Source organism: Dermochelys coriacea, chromosome 15 (assembly GCF_009764565.3).
Source record: "Dermochelys coriacea isolate rDerCor1 chromosome 15, rDerCor1.pri.v4, whole genome shotgun sequence".
Taxonomy (NCBI): domain Eukaryota; kingdom Metazoa; phylum Chordata; order Testudines; family Dermochelyidae; genus Dermochelys; species Dermochelys coriacea.
This window is the reverse complement of record NC_050082.1, coordinates 12,521,791-12,545,583: the sequence shown is the minus strand read 5'-3', so window position 1 is coordinate 12,545,583 and position 23,793 is coordinate 12,521,791. Positions and strand designations below refer to the sequence as shown.

The 23,793-nt window shown below is 47.0% G+C and overlaps 1 protein-coding gene across 1 annotated transcript; it reads left to right on the top strand.

Moving 5' to 3' along the window:
* The first annotated feature begins 291 nt into the window (after nucleotides 1-291).
* Nucleotides 292-15,386, top strand: LOC119843711 (T-box-containing protein TBX6L-like). The gene is made up of 10 exons (XM_038373469.2): nucleotides 292-307; nucleotides 4,665-4,809; nucleotides 6,175-6,277; nucleotides 7,248-7,412; nucleotides 8,085-8,231; nucleotides 8,889-8,959; nucleotides 10,090-10,166; nucleotides 10,400-10,414; nucleotides 12,723-12,918; nucleotides 13,352-15,386. The coding sequence occupies exons 1-10, from the start codon at nucleotides 292-294 to the stop codon at nucleotides 13,776-13,778; spliced, it is 1,362 nt and encodes a 453-aa protein (XP_038229397.1). The 3' UTR covers nucleotides 13,779-15,386.
* The last annotated feature ends 8,407 nt before the right edge of the window (nucleotides 15,387-23,793 follow it).

Here is a 23,793-nt window from a genome sequence, read left to right as displayed (position 1 = left end):
TTGTCCCTTTGGACATCAAAGGACTGCAAGGGGACAGCCCTAGGGAGAAGCTCCTCCCAGCTCATTAGCCTCCATAAAACAGGAACTCACCTTGGCTAGCTTAGCTTGGAGTCCCATCCAAGCCCCAGTCACTCTTGACACTGGATCACAGAAGGGGGCTCGCTTTCTTTGGGAAATCAAGCCTTCTGATTTTGAACTGGACTGTTTTGGTTTTCATGATATAAGAGTTCTGGTGGATCTCTCTCCTGCAGTGACTTTCGCAACCTTTCTGGCTTCACAGTACATGGAAAAATGCAAGCTTTACCTGGTAGGTGACTCTTCCATGTCTTAGTATGCGGGGTGATCTAGAATTGTGGTAGAGGTGGGCTACAATTTTTTTTAGATGGAGGGGAAGAAGCATTACTCACTGGGTCATCAGCATTTGTGGGTAATATTGAGTTTTCTAAACCATCCCACAGGAGCAGAGGACAAACTGAGGTTATGTCTGCTCCCTGTGGACATTTGAAATCTCCTGTCACTTTTTGTAAGACTAGTAGGGGTTTGCCTCAATGTCTTTGCCCAAAATTCCCCAGTCACCATTGACTTGTACAGTGTGAGCATATGCAGAGGGTTGCTGATGTTGTGTGTCCAATTTGTGAAACACGTTGGGTTCCTTTGGGATGAAAGGCCCGATAGGAATCTAAAATATTTGTATATTATGTTGTTAAGGGGATAAAGACATTTCTGATTCGTATTACACAGTCAGCTTGGTTTTGGATTTTCTCTGCCTTCCAAGAATGAAAGCACCAGGCAAGCATATGTCATGATCTCCATAAGCTTTCATTCCCTGGGGGGCAACATGTTGTGTCTTGTATTGATTGCCAAGGATTTTTATTTACGTACTTTTTTTTATTTCTGTTCATCAGTCCTTTTTAACAACACCCTGTAAAATCTCTCTAATTGTGATGTAAACAGATTGTGTGTAATGGCAGGTCAGCACTGGGAGAACAAGGGCCAGATTCTGATCTCAAAAAGAAAGAGTACTTGTGGCACCTTAGAGACTAACAAATTTATTTGAGTATAAGCTTTCGTGAGCTACAGCTCACTTCATCGGATGCATTTGGTGGAAAATACAGTGGGGAGATTTATATACACACACAGAGAACATGAAACAATGGGCTTTATCGTACACACTGTAAGAAGAGTGATCACAATAAATGTTTGGCTGTTTGCTGATTAGAGATGGGCAAAAACATGGTGGCTTTGGTTTTGCAAAATCGGACTGGAGGCTAGATCCTGCAAATAGCTCTGCATCAGCAGCCCCTGTGCTTGTGTGGAGCCCCATTGAACTCATTGGGTCACTATGTGGATCCATCAGAAGAATCTATCGTGATTCAGATCCAGATCCAAGCGTAGACCCACCCTGTCTCTGAAACTCCTGCCCCTTTCAGGTATCTCAAGTTTGGGTACCCAAAAATTGAGACGCCAAAATAATGTTTTACCTTTTAAAATCTTTGCCCCAATGCTGATTATAAATATGGCCATGCTGCTGTTTTCTACAGTATTTCACTCATTGTGGGTTCATTCCTATGGAGCCTGATTCTGAGATCTGTATTTGATTTTTAATTCAGTTGTTATTGAGGCAAAACTCTCACTGCGTTTAATTCCCATTGACTTCACCATATGTCTTCCATGAGTAAGGACTTTCAGAATTTTTCCCAGTATCTCATTTGCTTGAATTTGTTTACAAAAATGCTAACTGTAGAATACAGTTGGGGAAAGGAATTAGTATTACCTATCATATGTAATCTATAAATTCAATCCAATCTGTTTGCACGCATCTGTTTCTGGACAGTGGCTTGTTGAAAATCAGCCCAATTTTATTGTAATTCCTTTTAATTTGTGCTCTGCACTGAACAACAAAATGCACAATCTCATTGCAGCTTTCATGTCTCTGCTAGAGGATATGAGAAAAGCCTTAGTAAGAAGATGTTAACAGGCTAATGTTGGTGAACCAATTAGGTGTCACTTCTTAGCCAGTTCATTAATGTTGGATCAAAGCAGGAAAAGTCTAAAGGTGGAGGGCCCCCCCCCCTTTTTTTTTATACACCTAAAGGCCTTTGCAAACTGTCAGAATTGTGTTTAAATGGTGTTTGTATCCTAATCTTGTGGAAACAACCTGTTTGGTTTGTACTGGGCTTCTTGCATGGAAAGATGTATCCTGAAAGGTCTGCTTTCCCTGGAAATAATTGGCTACTTTCCATGTGTATTTGTTTAAAGATGTTGCTCAGGAAAGTTGTAATGAGGTGACAAATTCCCTTGTTTCTATATAGGACCTGATGCAGGCTGAGACAATCCCCTGTTAAAATAAATGGCTGTGGATGGCTGATAATGTATCACTCTCTGTTAAGCAAAAGTGGACCTGCTTTTGTTAACCTGATGACAGCATTGCTGTTCTGAATACCTTCAAATGAAGAGTCACAAATATTTGATTAATACCAACATTAACATAGGACCATGGGCCAAACCCTGACACACCAGAAACCAATGGGGGTTTTGCCACTAACTTCAGTGTGGTCAGGTTTTAGACCAAGAAATGGAATTGGGCTTTGGGTCCAGACTTCATCAGATAGCATTAGTGATCCTGTCTACAGTGTATTAACCTGTGTATTATATAATTTTAAAATTGGCTTTAATAACATTTATAATTACTGTGATGGGGGATCACATTTCACCACAGTAGCCTTTGACATGACTAAAATGTGTTTTGGTCTTATCGTGTAAACGAGCTGAATCATGTTTTAACTGTTTCCAAACTGTGTGACAGCCTTGTACTTAGGGTTGTTATACAGTTGAGGAACAAAGTTTAAAGCACAGTTGAATTCACTATACTCTGCAAGGCCAAAACATTCCCTAACAATATTGGGCACTATTGTATCATTACCAGGTCCCTCAGAACAACAGGAATTAGAGTGTATGTCAGACCAGTGTGGGGAGAACATCCCCAAATGAAACAAGGTTATGGTGAAAAATTAAAATTTCATTTCATGGCAAGCAAGTGAGCTTTATTTTTCCACAGTGTACAAATACTGAGCAAAACATTCCTTCATCCAAAAACTAGCCATGAGGTACATATAATTTAGAAGGTAAACTAGCACTTCTGCAAAGACCAAAAAGACATTTCACATCCCAAAGTTACTTTACATGGGAAACCATCAGGTCCAGACATGCTCTCCCAGGTGTTTGGGCTGAAATATAGGAAGGGAAAAAGCAACCAACTTTTGTCTCTTTGAAAATATGAGTTGTGCCATACCTTCCCAAAAGTGTTTGCATGATTTGAGGTCGCTATTAAGAAAATTCAAAGGGAATTACTCAGTGATCCCTTTGCTTCTTGCCTATTTGACTGCCTCTCAGTCTCTGTGAAGTCCATATCTCTGGCTTTCTTGTCACTCACCTGAATTTAGAACTTTCTGTAAGAATAGGACCCCATCTATGGTATAGATGCCTGCTCAGAAGTCCATATGGCTCAGGAACATAGTTAATCCCTGACTGCACTATAAAATGGAGTCATATGGCGAATGACTCCCCTGGCATGATTGTAGTTGTATTGCACATGGGACCATTCTCCACCCTTTTAACTGACTTCCTAGCCCTAGCAAATACATTTCAAAATGGCCTTCCATGGTCTAGCTCCGCCCTCCCTCTCTGATCTCTTGTCTATCTACCAACTTTATTCCTCAGGTTTGGATCTTCTATCTGTCCTTTTTTCACTGTCCTCTGGGATTGCTTATGTCACTTGTTCTGCCCCATTGATCCAGGATTCTCTCCCCTTCCCCTCCATGCCACTTAAAATCTTCCCATTTTTCTTAGTTTTCAATTTACTCTCTCCCTATAAAATATTTTGTGTGACCGTGATTACATAAGAACACTGGTAGAGGGAAATGTACAGTATTGTGGATCCTCGTCTGAGTACTGAATAGAACAAGTAAACTTAGCATGATGTATGGTGGGGATAGTCAATTATTTCTAGTCAAGGTCCAAATTTCTTGGTCCAAGTATTGTCAAGGTCCAGACTTTAGAGAAACATTTTTCACACAGCAATAACAATAAAGGTAAAAATAAGTAAATAAAAATATTTTGCATAATAGCATCTGGTGGTCCGGATTTGGCCTGCAGTTTGCCAATTGACTACCCCAATGTACGGAGCCTAAATCTCCCAGTGAGGATATTGCCCCCTGAAAAACATCTTCAACAGGCAACCTGTCTGTTTACTGAGCCAGGATAGCCAAAGGTTTTTGCAGGCAAGTTATTTCAGTGTAGCCCGTTGTGACCACACACCACACAGAGACTCCACCGTTGTTAGTGGGAATAAACCAGGCATCTACAGCACTAAAAACATAGGTTTCTACTATCGGAACTAAAGGAAAGCTCCATAAACTGTGATGTAGTGGGTTGAATAGTTCTGGGAGGCCAGTCACTAGGTGTAGTGGTGACGACGTACACTGGACCAATCTACTACATCAGCATGTGAAACTCTACAACTGGACATTTTCAGGCACTGACACTGAAAGGAAGTGGTATTGATGCTGATTCCCAAAGCTGTGTCTCCTGAAGCATTATGGTGCTATTTCATGTTGACATTCCTCCTCACTGTTTGAGATATCCTTTTTACTCTCTCCTGGTAGATGTGAAAGCTCAGTGTGATGCACTTCCTTCCTCCAGCCTGGAGCCTTACCCTCAGAGCTCCATTGTGGTTACCCTAGAAGACATGGACCTCTGGGTGCAGTTTCATCAAGTAGGAACTGAGATGATCATCACCAAGTCTGGCAGGTAAGGAAGGCCAGTGTATGCCCTCTCCCTGCAAACTGCATTCCAGAACTTTCCTACGATATCATTTTTGGAAAGGCCACTCTTAGGCTGCTTTTTAAGCTGATTATATTGTTACCCTTCTCCTTCCCTTTCCCAGTTCCTTGCAGAACAAGTGCTGCATCAGGGTTTACTGAAGGCTCATAAACTCTGAATTAGGAATATCACCCAGGTCACTGAGTGTCTGGTGCCAGTGCTTAATTTTTTAACAAAAGAGGTGCCGGGGCTCAAGCAATTAGGTGCTGGGGCTCATGCAATTTTTTATTTTTATAACTGACGTGACAAGCCCATAGATGCCAGGGCTCAGCCCTGGCACAATTTAAGCATGGCCTGGTGCCCTGAAAAAACCATTCGGTAGCTCCTGTATGTAGCAGTTTCAGTGTCCCCTCCCCGTTGCTGTGAAGCTGGCACACAAGGATTGCGTATTAGATCCCATTTGCCTCATGAGCACATATTGATGTTGCATTGCAGGCAAATCATTTGAATATAATAGACAAAAAGCTAGTCTGGGGCACGTTGATAGACTAAAGACTTGGGATGTTCTTGATGGCCAGCGTGGGGACTTGACATTCAAGATGGACACTGCAAAGGAAGATGAGACTGAATGTATGGCATTCGTTCTGTGTCTATGAACAGGAACAAGGCAAGGAAAAGACAGGATCTGGGGTCCAGGCTGCTCTTAAATTGAAATCCTGCAATGCCCTGGAGTGCATGATACTTTAGCTGTAAGCTCCAGAATGTATGTGAAATTTTAATTCATTGTGCAAGAAGAAGCCAGCAGAGAGGGTGCCAGAGCCTCTGAGACCTGACACAGGATCTTCAGTGGGTAGGGAGAACTGGGAGACAAGTCCTCACAGCGTAGGGGCTAAAGACTCTTTCCGGGTCACAAAGAGGAATGGAGGTGTGGGGACTTGCTAGGAGAGAGCTAGATAGATTTTTCAAATGGATGCCACCTACACAGAACTGTTTCTAAGCTGTTTTCCATCTCTGCTACAGTTGCACCAGAACTAAAAACAGTGTAAGCCTGAAACCTGGGCTACACTAACTTGTTCTTAAATTTCCCACTGCTGCATTATGGGGGTTGTAACAGTAGGAGCACTAGAATAGACAGGCCACCTGAAACTGCTGGCCTTTTAATCACTGTGTCATCTAGACCTGCTCGGAACTGAATTAGACAATAGGCTGGTAAAAATGCTCACAGCTGGTATATACTAGTGCTGTTCTCACCAGCAGTTTACCTGACAGAGAGCAACCAAGACGTAATACCTGACTGGGCCATTAAAGGAAACCCAAATACTTTTTATAATATCGAATTTATTTCTTCTTCAGACGAATGTTTCCGCAGTGCAAAGTCAAAGTCACTGGCTTGATCCCTTATGCTAAATACCTCATGCTAGTGGATTTTGTGCCGATGGACAATTTCAGGTACAAGGTAAATACTTTAAAAAAGTTATTCTTTCTGCTTAGTGAAATCAACCCAGTTTAAAGCCTAGGTACCACTGAAGCCATCATACATCTTAAATGGGTGTCCTGGCCCCCTGCACAGGACAAACCCATCTGTATGCTCCAACCACTAGTTGCTCACCAGCCCGGGTTAGGAATAAATGCCCCACAGAGCACTGCACATTAGATGGTCTCTGGAGGATTTATGCTTCTCTTTGAATCAGCCGCCATTTGCCAGCACTGCGGCTAGATTCAGCTAGCCGCTAGCAAAATAACCCTTTTTTTTTTAATTTGTAAACTCTGCAAATTTCATTTTGAATCACAGACAAAATAACCATGCAGCTGTTAGTTACTTAATGTTTGCAAGGTGCTTTGAAGGCAGGAGAGAGAGAGCGAGCGACTGGGGCCTGAACTTGGACACTGACATGGGAGCATTATATAGTGCCTCTGTTGCAGCAGTCAGTAATGCTCTGGTGTCAGAGATCTCCACAGCAGTGATCCCCAAACTGTGGGATGCACCCCCATAGGAGGCATATTCAGCAGGGTACATGGCTAGGCCCATGCCCAACCCCGATGGGGGGCAGGGAGGGAGTGCCACCAAGCCCCACTCTGCCCCAGCCCAGCTCCAGCCTCAGCCGCGGCTCTGTTCAGGCCCCACCTGCAGCTGCAGCTCCACTCTGCCTCCAGCCTAGCTTAGCTCTCATTCCCCCTCTGCCCCCAAGCCAGCTTTTCCCTCGTCCCCAGTTCTGCCCCCAGCTTTGCCTTCAGCCCAAGCTCCTCTGCTGAGGAAGCCTTGGCTGTGCAATAATGGAGGCGGGATGCAGACAGACTCCGTTACTGGGGGGGGGGGAAAGCCAGGAAAAGTTTGGGCACTGCTGCTCCACAGCCTTAAGCATTGAAGCAAAGGCGTTGGAGTCATGGTTGCTTTGATACAGAATTTCCTGCTTTGCCTTCCCCAGTGGAATAAGGATCAGTGGGAAGTTGCTGGAAAAGCAGAGCCACAGCTCCCCTGTCGTACATACATCCATCCAGACTCTCCAGCTCCCGGCAGCCACTGGATGAAAGAACCTGTCTCCTTCCAAAAGCTGAAGCTCACCAACAATACCCTGGATCAACACGGACACGTAAGATGGGAGCTGGGTTTATCTCTGATCCCTGGAACTTGTTATCTAGGAATTTGCGGGAAGGGGGATTCAGTTCCAAATAGAATGTCAGTGTCATGAGAGATTACGTAATTTGGAAACTTACATGAAAACTCCCTTTGTACACATGAGAAATGTGCAGTATGACATCTCTGTGGGAGGGTTTGTGCTGCAGGGCCAGGGTATCTGTAGGCAGTACAGACTCTTCAGCCTATTGACTACAGCCCCATAGGTTTGGTGGCTCTTGATGACTCAAAGCATTGACTCAGGATATGGTAGCAGGTCTAAGTGGAGGAAGGCTAAAACTTCTTTCCTTCCACACTGTGTTACCCCCACTGCAAGGCCACGAGGTTTATTGCCCTATTCGTGCAACTAGAAGATGGAGGCACCCTACTCAGAATGTGCAATATTCCCCCTTTCACCAGCTTCCAGAGATGGGCTTGGTTTATGCTGCCACTTGCTGGAATATGCGGGGAGACCCCAGTTCTTGGGTTCCCTCAGAAAACACCCATGACTAAAAACCGATGGAGCCTGAATGATCACAGAGAAGACTTGGTCACTGTTGAGGGGTGGTTGGCAACTACAGAATATGGTAATAGCGAGCCTACTGAGCCAAGATGCAAATGGAATTCTTCCTCTCTCCCTCTCCACCAGATCATCCTTCACTCCATGCACCGCTACAAGCCTCGCTTCCACATCGTTCAGGCAGATGACCTGTTCAGTGCCCGCTGGAGCATCTTTCAGATGTTCAGCTTCCCTGAGACTGTCTTCACCTCTGTCACTGCCTATCAAAATGAGCAGGTAGAGTGTATGAGACCAGCCTTCCGCTTCCTCGGAAATACCCTGTCCTAACACCAGAACCTGCTCCCAAGGGAAAAGATCCTCCACGCCCTTTGTGACCCACAAGTACCCCTGTCACCCCTTGTCACCTGTGCACCTCCTGTAGAGAAGTCTCTATCAGCTGGAGATGGAGGGACATTTCTCCAGCAATTTGAGTACAGTATTGCATGGGTCTCTAGCGCTGGTGTTTTAGTGCTTTGCAGGCTCTGAATTTATTGTATCTGATGACTTAAAGTGAGGCCTTTATTGCTGCTTAAATTGAATTTGAAATTGAAATTAAATTTTAAATTAATGTAGAGAGAAAAGATAACCAGTGGGTAGGCACTCATCTGGCACCTGGGAGACCCAGATTCAGTTGCTTGCTCTGCCACAGACTTCCTGAGTGAACTTGCCCAAGTCACTTATTCTCTCCGCACCTGACTTCCTCTTCTGTAAAGCAGAGGGTTGTGAGGATAAATACAGGAAAGCTGCAAGGCACTCAGATGGAGACCACAGGATAGATATTTATCCATAGAGCAGCTGTTAGTGCCAGGGATCTTGCTTCAGAGTGGTACAAGCCAAACATGGCACCATGGGCAGCTGCTCAATTCTAATACTGGATCTCATGTCTACTTGTAGATCACAAAACTCAAGATTGACAACAACCCATTTGCTAAGGGATTCCGGGAACATGGGAAGAACACTCGAAGGTAGACACTCTCCTGACCAAATAGAGCAGTGTGTCTCAAACTTTTGTACTGATGACCCCTTTCACAGAAGCAAGCCTCTAAGTGAGATCCACCCTCTTATAAATTAAAAACATTTTTTAAAAATATTTAGCACTATTATAAATGGTGGAGGTGAAGCAGGGTTTGGGGTGGAGGCTGACAGCTTGCGACCCCCGCCATGTAATAATCTCATGACCCCCAGTTTGGAACACTTGAAATAGAGGATCTGCTGTAGATCGCTGCCCCTGTTTGGTGTCAGCTTAATTCTAAGATATAGATTCCTCCCATCCTCCTCCTTCCCCCCAGTTACTGTGAAGAGAAAGTTGGATGCCAGCACCAAGGGAGGACTTCTGTCAGGCCTGAGGGCAGTGCATGAGATAACAGGAAGACTTAAGAGCAAATGAAAGCAGATAGAAGAGAGGAGTGAAACTATGGATGTTTAGAATCAAAACTTTTCATGAAAATATTTACAGATTTTTTTTCATGCCTGGAAAATGCCTTGAGTTTTGGAGAAAGGGTCAAAACTGATTTTCATCCAAAGAATATTTTGAAAATTTCAAGATTGTTTTTTACTGAATAGGACCATTTTTGAGTTTAATTGGGTCCATGTTCCCTCAGAAATGGTCCCACTTTCAAACAAAAGCCCCACAACATTTTATGGTATGTATGTATGATGTTGGACTGTTTTCACAAAATCACTGTTCAAACCTCCAACGCTGAGGTTTTCCAATGTCATGGAGCATTTTGTAAAACTCATATAATCCATTCACTGATTAGTCCTAGTGCCTGAATCCTGCTGGGGTAATTCAGTCTTTCTCCCTGATCCCTATTCTCTAGTGGCAGCCAGCATGACTAATTGCACCTCACTGGACACATACATTCCCAATAAATCAACCCCACTGTTGTGTTGGTGCACTGCCAGCCAATGTGCAGCTTCAAAAACATGGGAGACATCAACCACTACCCTCTCTTTTTGCAGATTTTGACGGGTACTTGGCCTTTCTGCTTCCCCCAACATAATAGGGTTTTGTGTTTGCTCCAGAGTCCCTAGCACAGGGACCTAGGTAGGAAGGTTGTGTATGAACTGCCTCCAGACATTGTTCTTTTTGCAGGGAAGGGCGAGCCAAAGGCCAGAAACTTAGTCCAGTCAAAGGCCAGAAGAGGAAGCAGACAGAAGAAACAGAATCTGGTAATATTGGCAACAACAAGCCTGGGGAGGCGCTCACCAACAGGGACCATGCCAAGGGGAGGAAAAGAGGCATTAACACAGCTCTGCTAAAGCTTCTTTCTGAACAGGGCCACGTTCACCAGCAGGCCTGTGAATCCTGGGCCTCAAGGGCAGGGATTTTAGAGGACCCTGCAGGCTTTTTGAGTAGAAAAGAAACGGAATGTTAACTCTCACACCTTAATTCATGAGCAAAGGGGCAGAAATATGTGGTAGCTGGGGGTATAGCCTGAAGGAATAAGGGTCAAGTACATGGTGGCAGCTGGGATGTGGGGTTCTGGGCATCAAGGGAGAACAGGCAGAGCAGCATGGGAGAGGTAGGTGAGGAATGAGGCAGGTGGATGGGTGGTGGAGGCAGGAGCAGCAAAGGGGACCTCAGAAAAGCTACTGTCCAATCTCTGGACAGTAGAGGTTGCAGGATTGCCAGCGGGTGTAAGGAGGAGCTGCAGCTATTTGCTCGCCACGCACAGTGGAAGGGCAGCACGCTGAATAGTGACAGGGATGGAGAGCCAGCTACATTGGCTTTTTGATCTAAGCAATTTCTGACATGCCACTGCAGGGTTCAGACTCAGGACAGGCACATAAAATTATAGTCTGTTGGGCTGATCTGGCTCTTCATTAACTGCCACAAAATGGGGCAGGGGTGTGAAGCAGGAAGACCGGACCCCCATTCGAAGGAGGAATCTTTGTACTCATGTGGGAAAGAACTGGAGCATCTAGCATACAGCAGGGGGAGTCCCTGTTATGATTCATATGCTACTGTGTATAGGTTGCTTTCCAGAGAGGAATATGTAAGAAAACATTTGTAATACACAATAACTATCTTCTTCCACTCTAGTCAGTTGCAGAAGAGTCTCCCATGGGATGTGGAGAAAGCCCCATTGCTGGAAACTTTTACAATTAGACTGGACAATGGACTAGAAAATGTCCTGTAGGGAACAACCTGACATTGGCAGGAGATGGACAGTGTCACAGGGTGACACTGGCCTTGCAAGAGGAAAGAGGCCAATGCACCTGTGACTGGTCAACTGACTCCCAGTTGGGCTTACAAGAGAGCAGCTGGGTCCTGAAATGAGGAGATTGGTGGGTGAGAGCTGTCCGAGACCTGGAGAGCACAATCAGACACAGGAGGGATGGGTGAGAGCTGCCTGAGGCTCAGACAGAGATAGGGAGCACTGGCAAGAGTTGCTTGGGACAAAGCTAGAGGAGCCCTGTGGGAGAGAGCTGAGTTGTGAGAAGAACTGGAGCAGAACTGCTGGGAACCCCTGACGAGCGGAAGGCTTGGACAATGGCCCCTACACAAAAGGGGAAGCTCCAGCTTGGTCAGGGGAGGCCAAACATGGGACGTGCCCTATGGAGGGACGTGCCCTGAGCAAGGGTAGGACTCGCAGGCAAGGAGGCTTGGGGAGTGGGAATGCTGCAGGGAGTCCTTGGTATGAGGACACCCATAACAAGGGGTTGGTCCTGGAGAGACCTTTTCTAAACAGGAGAAGGGGAGTGGAACGCTGTGAGAAGCTCGCTCGCAGGAGACCTGACTTGGGGGCTGTGATAGATTCAGGGGTCTGGTTGCTCTCAGGAGGATGACCTGGAGAGCGGTGCCCTGTGGCAGGAACTGGGAACACAGTGCTGCTGTTGACTCTGGGTGAGGGACCTGGAGAAGTGTTTCCTGAAGAGGGGAATGGGAAAATGGTTCCACCTTTATATCTTTACTGTGGGTTTGCGGAGAATGGTCTTACTGCAAGGTTTGGGGGGAACTAGTGCACTGGTGAACAAGAATAAATTATGCGCAGAAGCAGACTTTGAACTGGACTCTGAGGGTCTGGGTTCTTTTCATGGGCAAACAGAAGGAGAAACTGAGGCAGTTGGGCATGTTGTGCTGCAGCCAGCCTCAGGAGGGCTTCCGGAGCAAGGGTCTTCCGATGACAGACACAATAGCTTAAAACAGGGATGCTCAAAATGTTCATGGTGTGAACCATATTGTAGAGATTGTCTGATAAACTCCTCCCCTCCCACTTATGATTACACAAGCCGCTTCCCTTCCCGCTGATGATCTAATAACAGTGCTATGGCAGCTACAGCTGTGGGAAGAGGGATATTAGGGAAATATATAGGGTCTTTGTAGCTGTCTTTTAGTGCAGTTTAGAGAGGAGGAGGAGCCAGCCAGCCAGTACCATGTGACCAGCAGCAGCTTGGGGGGCTCTGACCCCTTATGGGTCTTTTCAATCTCTGATTTCCAGCTGAATCCCTAGTCTTCCTGTCACGGTCTCCAGAATCTCACACTGAGAATGAGAGAGAGATTAGAAAAACACTCGCCCTTTGTTTCTGATTAATGGAACATAGGAAGTTTCCTCCTAATTATTAGACGTTTTAGACTATTTACAAACGCCTTAACCCGCCGACCTCCTGTTCTGTCTGGGAGACCTCCACCTGCATCTAACTGCAAACCCACCATTACTGAGCTCTGGTTTCTCTCTTCCCCCTCTCCTTTTTTCTCTCTTTCTTTCCCCTGTTGTGAGTCAGATTTTGTGAAGGATGAGAACGTGGAGGTGAAGGAAGAGAGTAATTCCATTCCTGTCAGCAGTGGGTATCCCTTCTGGGTCTCAGAGCAGAATGGCAGCCACTCAATCCCTGCAGCATCACCAGCACCAGCAGACCAAAGAGAGGCAACTGCCAGAGAGCAGCAAGTGCCAACACCTTCCTCCTACCAGACATACAGGTGAATCTCACCCCCCAGCTGTTTATGTGTAGTAGGCAGGGTCTGGGTCCGGGTCCTCCCCATACTTACTGGAAAGGACTGGCTTGTTGTCCCTTTTGCAGCCTGACTCCTTATGGGATATTTATCCATGAGAGAGACCCAGTGCTTCCTGTTAGAGAGAGGTAGGGGCAGGAGTGTCAGGAAGAGGGCACAGGGATGGAAGTAGGTAGATAAGCAGGAGGGCAAATACAGAGACAGATAAGTTTAATAAGTGCACTTGTTTCAGAAGGATAGCTGATGTTTAAAACTTAATGGGGAGGCAGCTGCCCCATGTTGTTGGCTTCCCCCACTTCCCTGGATCAAGCTTTGAACCACAAACAGTGTTGGTTAATTCAAGAATGTTATGCCGGGGTAGGTTTGATTCATTCCTCTTCTCTCTACCTTCTGGGCTCAGGTTCCATGACACTGGGGATACACAGCAGACGCCCGCTCGTGACATCCTCGCTTTAAATGAATTCCGGGCCAGATCCCACCGAGTGGATATAGCTACGGTGCCCGAGCAAGACTCCAAACAGCTGTCGGAAGGTTTCACCAACCTGCCTACACTCCCCCCTTCACTACCTACTCCACAGGACTATACTGGGATGGTCAACATGGCTGTAGACTCTGCTGGGAAACCAGGGGCCCGAGGTCCAATGTACAATCCATATGGCACCGAGCAAGGCCTAGGCCAATGGATGGTACCTTCCCACAGCCAGTACAGGGCAATGAGCTATTCTCCCTTCTCCACAGATTATAATACTCAAGGGGCTTCGGGGCATGCCCATGGGGGCATGGCAGACTGGAGCCAGTACCCGTTGTTCCCCTATGCCTGCTGGTGAAGGGGAGGATTCTTCCCAATGAAAGAACTCAAAGAACATTGTAAGGAAAACCACTTTAAAATTTGCTCTGGTATTGTCACCTTGTGGCCCTGCCTACAGTAGGCAAAGAGGTGTTGCAACAAATCGTAGGCTGGGACGCGTTTAATCTCGCAGCATCCATACAACAACTTGTGCCCCCGCTCAACAGCCATCCCAGGTGCTTTTCAAGCACTGGTTGTACTGGTTGGTTGCAACTCCTGCATTAGTTCGGGTCTGTCTGAATCAATGTATTCTACAATGCTGTCTCCAAAGTGTGGATGGGAAGTCACAAGCATTGCAGCTGCACTGGTTCAGCCAGCTTCCTAACTCTATCCTACAATGCATTTGTATCTTGCATTTGGAAATTACCCAAAAGCCCCTGCTCCCAGAAGAATGCTAGCCAGGGGACACATGCCTAAAGTGTCACAGAATGTACCACAGGTGGACTCACCAAAACAGTTCAGCCATAAGCATAGTGGCTGTGTGGATGCAGACATCATTGCAAGGACATGCCAGACAACCAACCTGTCAATGTCCCTGCAGTGGTTTCTTCACTTAGTGTGGACAACCCCATTAAGTAACCGTAGAAAGGACAGCCACAGTCATGGCCCTTTCCCTAACGCTACGTAATGGAGAAGATGCAGCAATGCGTGTGCTCCTGAAGCAGAGTTGGAAGGGTCACACAGGCAGATCCGAGTTCATGGCACACAAGAGAACAACTGCAAGTGTCTGTGTTCGTCTCCGTGTGTCGTTACACCAGCTCCCTTAGCCTTACTCAGTTTGCATCTGTTAACCTAATGTTTTCTTGTTGTCCTTTTTGTTGCTATTTTCAGTTGAGCTGGTGGCCTTTGAGAGGTGACCTGGGAATTCTTGGAAGGGTCTGATATTGACGGAAACAGGGCCATGTATGCCAGAGCTCACTCTGTTACGCTGACCTCTCTCTTGAGGGAAGGTGTTTTTCACTGTAAATCTCAAATGTCCCCCACCTATGCTTCTCCCACAGCTCCAGAGAATGGCCCGTTCGCTTGTAGTTACTGTCCTACTCCCTGTAATCTGTGAAATGGTCCTGATGCGGCACAAGCTTTAACCAAGTTGGCTCTTCTCATTGGACATTTGCTTTTAGAAAAAATGTTCCAAATATAAGTTATCTCATGCGTTGATTGTTCTGAACAGTCAGTGCCCTGCTATGGTTTCCATGCTGTCCAACTATGTCATTGTGCTGCTGCTATTTTGGAACCCCCTCTAGGAATGTACTCAGTGCAGTCGGGCAGGAGAGCAGCTGCCCTCCCTTACCTATGTGGTCCCTTCCTCTGGAAGAGCTATTCCATTACATTAGCCGCTGTAAATGGCTCATCGCTTTGGAATTAAGATCCTTGCATTTTACTCTGGTTTTTATTTTCTTATTTTGTTGAGTGGAGCAGCATCCCGGTGTGCCCCAGTGCAGAACCACAACTGGATAGGAGTCCCATTTGGGAGGGGCTCTCTCTTTTCCCTGTGGTGATAAGCATGATCCTAGACTGACTGACATTATTTAAGACAATGTTTTCTTGTAACGCTTTAAATAAACTACAGTTTGGTATGTATCGGTCAGTGGGGAATCGGGGTGTGTCATTTGGAGTGGGTACTGGATTTCACAAAGTGAGTGGGTAAGCGTGGTGTGTGTGTGTGTGTGTGAGAGAGAGAGAGAGAGAGAGGGAGAGAGCATGGAGCATGGGTGTTACTTGTGAGTGGGTGTGTCTCAGTCTGTGTCAGGGGTTTGTATGTTTCCTTTAAGGTGTGGATGTGTTGGTGTGTGTGGTGTAAGTATGTCAGTGTCAGTGTGTGTGGGAGTCAGCATTGCGTGTCTGTAGTGTGGGGGGTGTCAGGTTGTGTTTATTACATATTAAAATTACTTTGAAAAAGTAACTATTGCAAATTACTGATAACTTAATTCATTAAACCCTCAGTTCCCAGGGCTAATGACTTTCTCATATAATTAGTGCATTGCAGATTACCTTTGCATTGTGAGTATGAGTTGCACAGAGAGATTGAGTGCCTCCTCTAAGCTCCACAGAGTGGATATGAGATAAGCAGCAACAGAAACGAGAGCTTAACTTTGCTGCAGCCACATACATACTGCTCCTTTAGATCCTTCTCGGCCCCAAATAGGGATTGGTATAGCACACGTGCTAGGGTAAGTGGATCACTAAAAATGGGGCATGGTCTGGACCAAATAAATGCCTTGGTTTTATTTTTATCCTCCAAACTTCCCTATTTCACACCGCCTAGCACCAGCTTAGATGAAGTCCGGGTTACGTACAAAAGACCATCCTGCTTGGGTTGGAATAACTGATGTGAAGTAACTTCTAGCAATTAATTTGCCACCATCTTTCGAGACTTCAGACTTCTTGGGTGATCAAAATTGCTGCAGGTTTCTGTTAGTTCCTTTGAATACCACAAGGAACGCCACAGAATTTAAATGGTAGAAGATTCCCGTATTGTTCTCTCTCCTGGGAGACACTGGTCATATCGCTACCATGCTGACCATTAAAACCAGATGACAAGATGACCTAGAAAAGTTACAGAAAAGAATCTACATGCCTTTGCTGTCACAGACTGCTAACTTCACCTCTTTGTCTCAGTCCCCCCTTCTGTGAAATGGGGATGATGTTTTCCTGCATCACAGGGGTGGTGTTAGAACTACTTTAATGCCTGAAAAGTGCTTTGAAGAGAAAGCTATGAAGGTGAGTCAGAGTCAGAACACTTCACAAAGAGAACTGGGTAGCCCTGTTGCAAAGGAAAGGATTCCTGGGGATCTTTAGAAATAGGGACATAGCAGGGGTTCATCAAGTTGTCAAAAATCGTTCTGTGAGGGCAGGCACCTGTGAATGGCTTACTGGTACAGTTGGTTAGTCAGACTTAGCTAACAGAACCTCCAGCCTTGGGAATATAGAACAAGGAAATCCAGCTTCATGCAGAGGGAGAACCCTTTATTCCTCAGTTGTCTGCTATGTAATAGGTCTACACAGTTCTTCTCAGTGAATCATTCTGGCCTAACTCAGAGCATTACATCCATTTTCCTTTCTTGCTGCTCTCTGTGGTTAGAGACTGGACAGCTTTGTTGTAATTTTACTAAGCATTAGTCTCTTACCCCCAGATGCATACTTGACTCCATTCTCTGACCTCTCCAGTTTTCACTGGCTTGCTTCTGTTTGGCTTTGGTATTTTGCAAATCTGTTTGACCTCATCTGAACTGCTGCTACTCCCTCTGTTTGCGCATGTAAACATGTTGTAAAGGCCCCCTGAAAGCCTTAATAAAAAGGAAATGAGATGGAGAGCACCTCATTATCAGCAGCAAAGTAAAATCTTGAGTGTGGTTGCTGTGTGTCCTATTTCAAACACATAATTGGTTCCAGTTGAGTGGTGTTACCTCATGATGAACATTGTGACACATCCGATGAAGTGAGCTGTAGCTCACGAAAGCTTATGCTCAAATAAATTCATTAGTCTCTAAGGTGCCACAAGTCCTCCTTTTCTTTTTGCGAATACAGACTAACACGGCTGCTACTCTGAAACCTGTCATTGTGACACATGTTCTTGAATAAAGCTTTCTGCATTTTCCCTCATGTCCACAATCACCTGGTCATCCACTTGCATACCTGGTGATCACTCAGAATCTCTTGCACTTATTCCTTAAAGGATGCTCTTTCTTTCTTTTAAGTTTTCTGTTTGTTTGCTATAAGATGCTGGTGTGGGATGAGGGTTCATTGGGAATAGGGTTTGTGTTCATTTCAAGGTGAAAATAAACCCATGTTTATTTTGGTTTACCTGCCTGGTTTTTGAACTCTTGGGCCCTGGCTAACGCTGCTCAGTGCAGATAGCGTATTAGTAAAAACACCTTCTCCCTGGCTGCAGTGCAGCTTATAATGTTCCATGGCCCTTCACCAGTGGGCATTTAGAGAGCGTGCTGTTCTCTGTGCCCATGCAGCCTGAGGCTCTGTCTACATGTGGAGCTAGGCTGTGATTCCTAGCTCTGGGTGCTACACATGCTAGCGTGCTAAAAATAGTAATGTAGTGTGGGCACAGTTCTGCTTGTTGCCTAAGTCCATGTCCACAGGGTGTGGGGGCAAGGGGACGTACTCAGGGTGGCTAGCCTCTCCCACTGCTGCCCATGGCTGCTGTGGCTACAACCGGCTACCCTGGGCTAGCTCAGGAATCCCCCGCCCCAGCTCCACGTGCAGACATAGTCTAAAGGACACATGTGGGGACGCAGCTTCTGAGATCCTTTTCAGAGGGCCCCTGCACTGAGAAGAGAAAATCCTCCAACCACCCCTCAGCCCATAGAAAGAGAAGCCTGAGTGGCCACCCCCAAACGCAGGGCTACTTAGTTTGCTGTGTTGGAGCAACCCTAATTAAAAAACCGGGACGCCGGCTGAGTTTAATAAAACACCTTCTCTGAGCTCCCTGCGCGGGAGGGAAGAGATTCCAACCAGCCACTAAAAACCGAGCTAGAGGCCTCACATCATCAGAACAAACCCTCATTGGCTGATGAAAGCCCGAGGGCGTGAGACTTTCTAGCAGCTTCTGCAAGTTTTGGCCTCAGGTGGCGAGCTTGAGTCACAAGCTGGCCCCTGGGCGCTAGGCGAAGGGGTGCGAGCTCAGGCGCTCCCCGCTCTGAGGAAGGCAGGCAGGAGCTGGGGCAGGAAGGGACCAGGGGAGGAGGAGAAGCCAGCGGGTGAGCTTCTAGGGCTGCCTTTCCTTCGGCAAGCAGGGAGAGCAGCTAGGGGTGAGGCTCCGCCAGCCCCCGAAGTAGAGCTCCCTGCCTGGAGCTCCCGCGGGCCCTGGCCGGGCACTGGAGACAGCGAAGTGCCGCCAAGTGTGGCGGGGGTGTAACCGCCCATCGCTGAGAGCATCCCCCGAGCTCTGCAAGCTGCTCCTACCTGCCCATCTTCAAGCAGAAAAAACCCTCCTCCAAGAATAACTTCCAGTGACACAGGGTGGCTCTTAATGCTGAATGTTTTTTACTGCGCAGCTTAAGAGCACTTAACTAACAAGTATCAGGCTGGGATCCCAGGAGGACCCGCTTAACAGCTGATAAGCAGCATCCAGGCTGATGATAACCAATGGCAGCCTTTGCGGGTTAATGCCCCCTTGACAGTTGTAAAGGACATAAGCCATGTTCCAATCACCCCAGCCTTCCTCGTACTCAGGCCCAGCCCTGCAAGAAGTGAGCTCATTTTTAAACTCCCCTAAGCTCCCATGCCCGTCCGATCCACTGCTCCCCCAAACCATTGCTCACTAATGGCAAGCAGCTGCTGAGGCCTTAAAGTTCGATCCAAGGTGCAGCCTGCTGCTGTCACCGTGAGATCTGTCCCTTGGCTACCTAAGCTTTAACGAAATGCGATAACTCACTCCAGTGTTAATGGTCTCTGCTGTTCGGGGTGAGCAATTGCCCTGGATGGAACTGAAGATGTTTCGTCATTTGTAAAAGTGTATTTGTCCTTGTAACTTTATTGTGTGTTTCTCGTTCAAGTCACGGTCATGTTCTCTCCACAGGTACCAATGCGGAGAGTGGACCAGATGATATGTCTGGGGGGAGAAAGCGGAAGGAGACTCCGCTGGTTGGGAGGCATGAGATGCGATGTCCTGAGGTTGGGGGTTCCACGACCACCACTCCCAAGAGGAGAAGGCGGGTGGTGGTGGTCGGGGACTCTCTCTCCGGGGGACTGAGTCCATCTATCTGCCGCCCTGACCGGGGGGAAAACCGAGAAGTCTGCTGCTTGCCAGGGGCTAAGATTCGTGATGTGACGGAGAGACTGCCGAGACTCATCAGCCCTCGGATCGCTACCCCTTCCTGCTTCTCCACGTGGGCACCAATGATACTGCAAGAATGACCTTGAGCGGATCACTGCGGACTACGTGGCTCTGGGAAGAAGGATAAAGGAGTTGGAGGCGCAAGTGGTGTTCTCGTCCATCCTCCCTGTGGAAGGAAAAGGCCTGGAAGGGACCGTCGAATCGTGGAGGTCAACGAATGGATACGCAGGTGGTGTCGGAGAGAAGGCTTTGGATTCTTGACCATGGGATGGTGTTTCCATGAAGGAGGAGTGCTGGGCAGAGACGGGCTCCATCTTACGAAGAGAGGAAGAACACTCTTTGCCAGCAGGCTGGCTAACCTAGTGAGGAGGGCTTTTAAACTAGGTTCACCGGGGGAAGGAGACCAAAAGCCCTGAGGTAAGTGGGAAAGCGGGATACCGGGAGGAAGCACAGGCAGAAGGTCTGTGAGGGGAGGGCTCCTGCCTCATACTGGGAAATGAGGGGCGATCAACAGGTTATCTCAAGTGCTTATATACAAATGCACAAAGCCTTGGAAACAAGCAGGAGAACTGGAGGTCCTGGTGATGTCAAGGAATTATGACGTGATTGGAATAACAGAGACTTGGTGGGATAACTCACATGACTGGAGTACAGTCATGGATGGTTATAAACTGTTCAGGAAGGACAGGCAGGGCAGAAAAGGTGGGGGAGTAGCACTGTATGTAAGGGAGCAGTAGGACTGCTCAGAGCTCCGGTACGAACTGTGGAAAAACCTGAGTGTCTCTGGATTAAGTTTAGAAGTGGTGTGCAACAAGAGTGATGTCATGGGTGGGAGTCTGCTATAGACCACCGGACCGGGGATGAGGTGGATGAGGCTTTCTTCCGGCTACTCACGGAAGCTACTAGATCGCATGCCCTGATTCTCATGGTGACTTTAATTTTCCTGATATCTGCTGGGAGAGCAATACAGCGGTGCATAGACAATCCAGGAAGTTTTGGAAAGCGTAGGGGACAATTTCCTGGTGCAAGTGCTAGGGGAGCCAACTAGGGGGAGCGCTTTTCTTGACCTGCTGCTCACAAACCGGGTAGAATTAGTGGGGGAAGCAAAAGTGGATGGTAATCTGGGAGGCAGTGACCATGAGTTGGTTGAGTTCAGGATCCTGACGCAGGGAAGAAAGGTAAGCAGCAGGATACGGACCCTGGACTTCAGGAAAGCAGACTTTGACTCCCTCAGGGAACAGATGGCCAGGATCCCCTGGGGGACTAACATGAAAGGGAAGGGAGTCCAGGAGAGCTGGCTGTATTTCAAGGAATCCCTGTTGAGGTTACAGGGACAAACCATCCCGATGAGTCGAAAGAATAGTAAATATGGCAGGCGACCAGCTTGGCTTAATGGTGAAATCCTAGCGGATCTTAACATAAAAAGAAGCTTACAAGAAGTGGAAGGTTGGACATATGACCAGGGAAGAGTATAAAAATATTGCTCGGGCATGTAGGAAAGATATCAGGAGGGCCAAATCGCACCTGGAGCTGCAGCTAGCAAGAGATGTCAAGAGTAACAAGAAGGGTTTCTTCAGGTATGTTGGCAACAAGAAGAAAGCCAAGGAAAGTGTGGGCCCCTTACTGAATGAGGGAGGCAAGCTAGTGACAGAGGATGTGGAAAAAAGCTAATGTACTCAATGCTTTTTTTGCCTCTGTTTTCACTAACAAGGTCAGCTCCCAGACTGCTGTGCTGGGCAACACAAAAATGGGGAAGAGATGGCCAGCCCTCTGTAGAGATAGAGGTGGTTAGGGACTATTTAGAAAAGCTGGACGTGCACAAGTCCATGGGGTAAGGACGAATTGCATCCGAGAGTGCTGAAGGAATTGGCGGCTGTGATTGCAGAGCCCTTGGCCATTATCTTTGAAAACTCGTGGCGAACGGGGGAAGTCCCGGATGACTGGAAAAAGGCTAATGTAGTGCCCATCTTTAAAAAAGGGAAGAAGGAGGATCCTGGAACTACAGGCCGGTCAGCCTCACCTCAGTCCCTGGAAAAATCATGGAGCAGGTCCTCAAAGAATCAATCCTGAAGCACTTAGAGGAGAGGAAAGTGATCAGGAACAGTCAGCATGGATTCACCAAGGGAAGGTCATGCCTGACTAATCTAATCGCCTTTTATGATGAGATTACTGGTTCTGTGGATGAAGGGAAAGCAGTGGATGTATTGTTTCTTGACTTTAGCAAAGCTTTTGACACGGTCTCCCACAGCATTCTTGTCAGCAAGTTAAGGAAGTATGGGCTGGATGAATGCACTATAAGGTGGGTAGAAAGCTGGCTAGATTGTCGGGCTCAACGGGTAGTGATCAATGGCTCCATGTCTAGTTGGCAGCCGGTGTCAAGTGGAGAACCCAGGGGTCGGTCCTGGGGCCCGTTTTGTTCAATATCTTCATAAATGATCTGGAGGATGGTGTGGATTGCACTCTCAGCAAATTTGCGGATGATACTAAACTGGGAGGAGTGGTAGATACGCTGGAGGGGAGGGATAGGATACAGAAGGACCTAGACAAATTGGAGGATTGGGCCAAAAGAAATCTAATGAGGTTCAATAAGGATAAATGCAGGGTCCTGCACTTAGGATGGAAGAATCCAATGCACCGCTACAGACTAGGGACCGAATGGCTCGGCAGCAGTTCTGCGGAAAGGACCTAGGGGTGACAGTGGACGAGAAGCTGGATATGAGTCGCAGTGTGCCCTTGTTGCCAAGAAGGCCATGGCATTTTGGGATGTATAAGTAGGGGCATAGCGAGCAGATCGAGGGACGTGATCGTTCCCCTCTATTCGACACTGGTGAGGCCTCATCTGGAGTACTGTGTCCAGTTTTGGGCCCCACACTACAGGAAGGATGTGGATAAATTGGAAAGAGTACAGCGAAGGGCAACAAAAATGATTAGGGGTCTAGAGCACATGACTTATGAGGAGAGGCTGAGGGAGCTGGGATTGTTTAGTCTGCAGAAGAGAAGAATGAGGGGGGATTTGATAGCTGCTTTCAACTACCTGAAAGGGGGTTTCAAAGAGGATGGCTCTAGACTGTTCTCAATGGTAGCAGATGACAGAACGAGGAGTAATGGTCTCAAGTTGCAATGGGGGAGGTTTAGATTGGATATTAGGAAAACTTTTTCACTAAGAGGGTGGTGAAACACTGGAATGCGTTACCTAGGGAGGTGGTAGAATCTCCTTCCTTAGAGGTTTTTAAGGTCAGGCTTGACAAAGCCCTGGCTGGGATGATTTAACTGGGACTTGGTCCTGCTTTGAGCAGGGGGTTTGACTAGATGACCTTCTGGGGTCCCTTCCTAACCTGATATTCTATGATTCTATGATTCTATGATTCTATGGTTGTGTAAAAAGAAAGGAGTACTTGTTGCACCTTAGAGCATAAGCTTTTGTGAGCTCAGCTCACTTCATCAGATGCTTAGGCTCTAATAAATTTGTTAGTCTCCAAGTGCCACAAGTCCTCCTGTTCTTTTTACGGATACAGACTAACACGGCTGCTACTCTGAACCTGTCATTAATGCAAAGTATGGTTGTGGTAGCTGTGTGTTATGGTACAAAGAGTGCTGTGTGTAGGCGGTAAAGCTGCCTCTGCTTTTCCATAGTGGAACTGTCTTTTCTTTTAATTCTGCAGGAGTATTAATAAGTGTGCCTGACCAGACCGTGCCCTCCTTGGTGAGTGTAACAGATGTATTTTAATTTCCATCTTCGCCAGTTCTGTGGGGGGATATTGAGACTTTGATGACTTCCACTCCACTCTTTACTAAAACCTGAGGGGGGCAGCGAGAGTTTGTGTGCCCATAAGGGGAATTGGAAGATGCGGCTGGAGTTGAGGGACTGGTGCAGGCACCTCATCTAGGGGCCTTTGCCGTAAGTTAACCATAAAACCATACACCCCAAAACCTGAGTGGCAGCAGCAGCTGCTCACCTTAAAAACAGAAAAAAACAGCTGACCAAAGATGAAGTTGGAAGTCTGAACAAGGTGCTCGGCCCATGGGCACCAGCCCTTCTCAAGGGCCTCAGCAGCTGGCCTTGTTGCATACTAGTGAAGGAAACCAATCTGGTGGCTTGGGGCTTTGTACACTATCCCATACTGATGCTGGGTTTTTAATAGTTTGTAAAAAGCCGTAGGGAAAAGGACCCATCTGTGGTGGGAGAGTGTAGGCACAGCCCAAG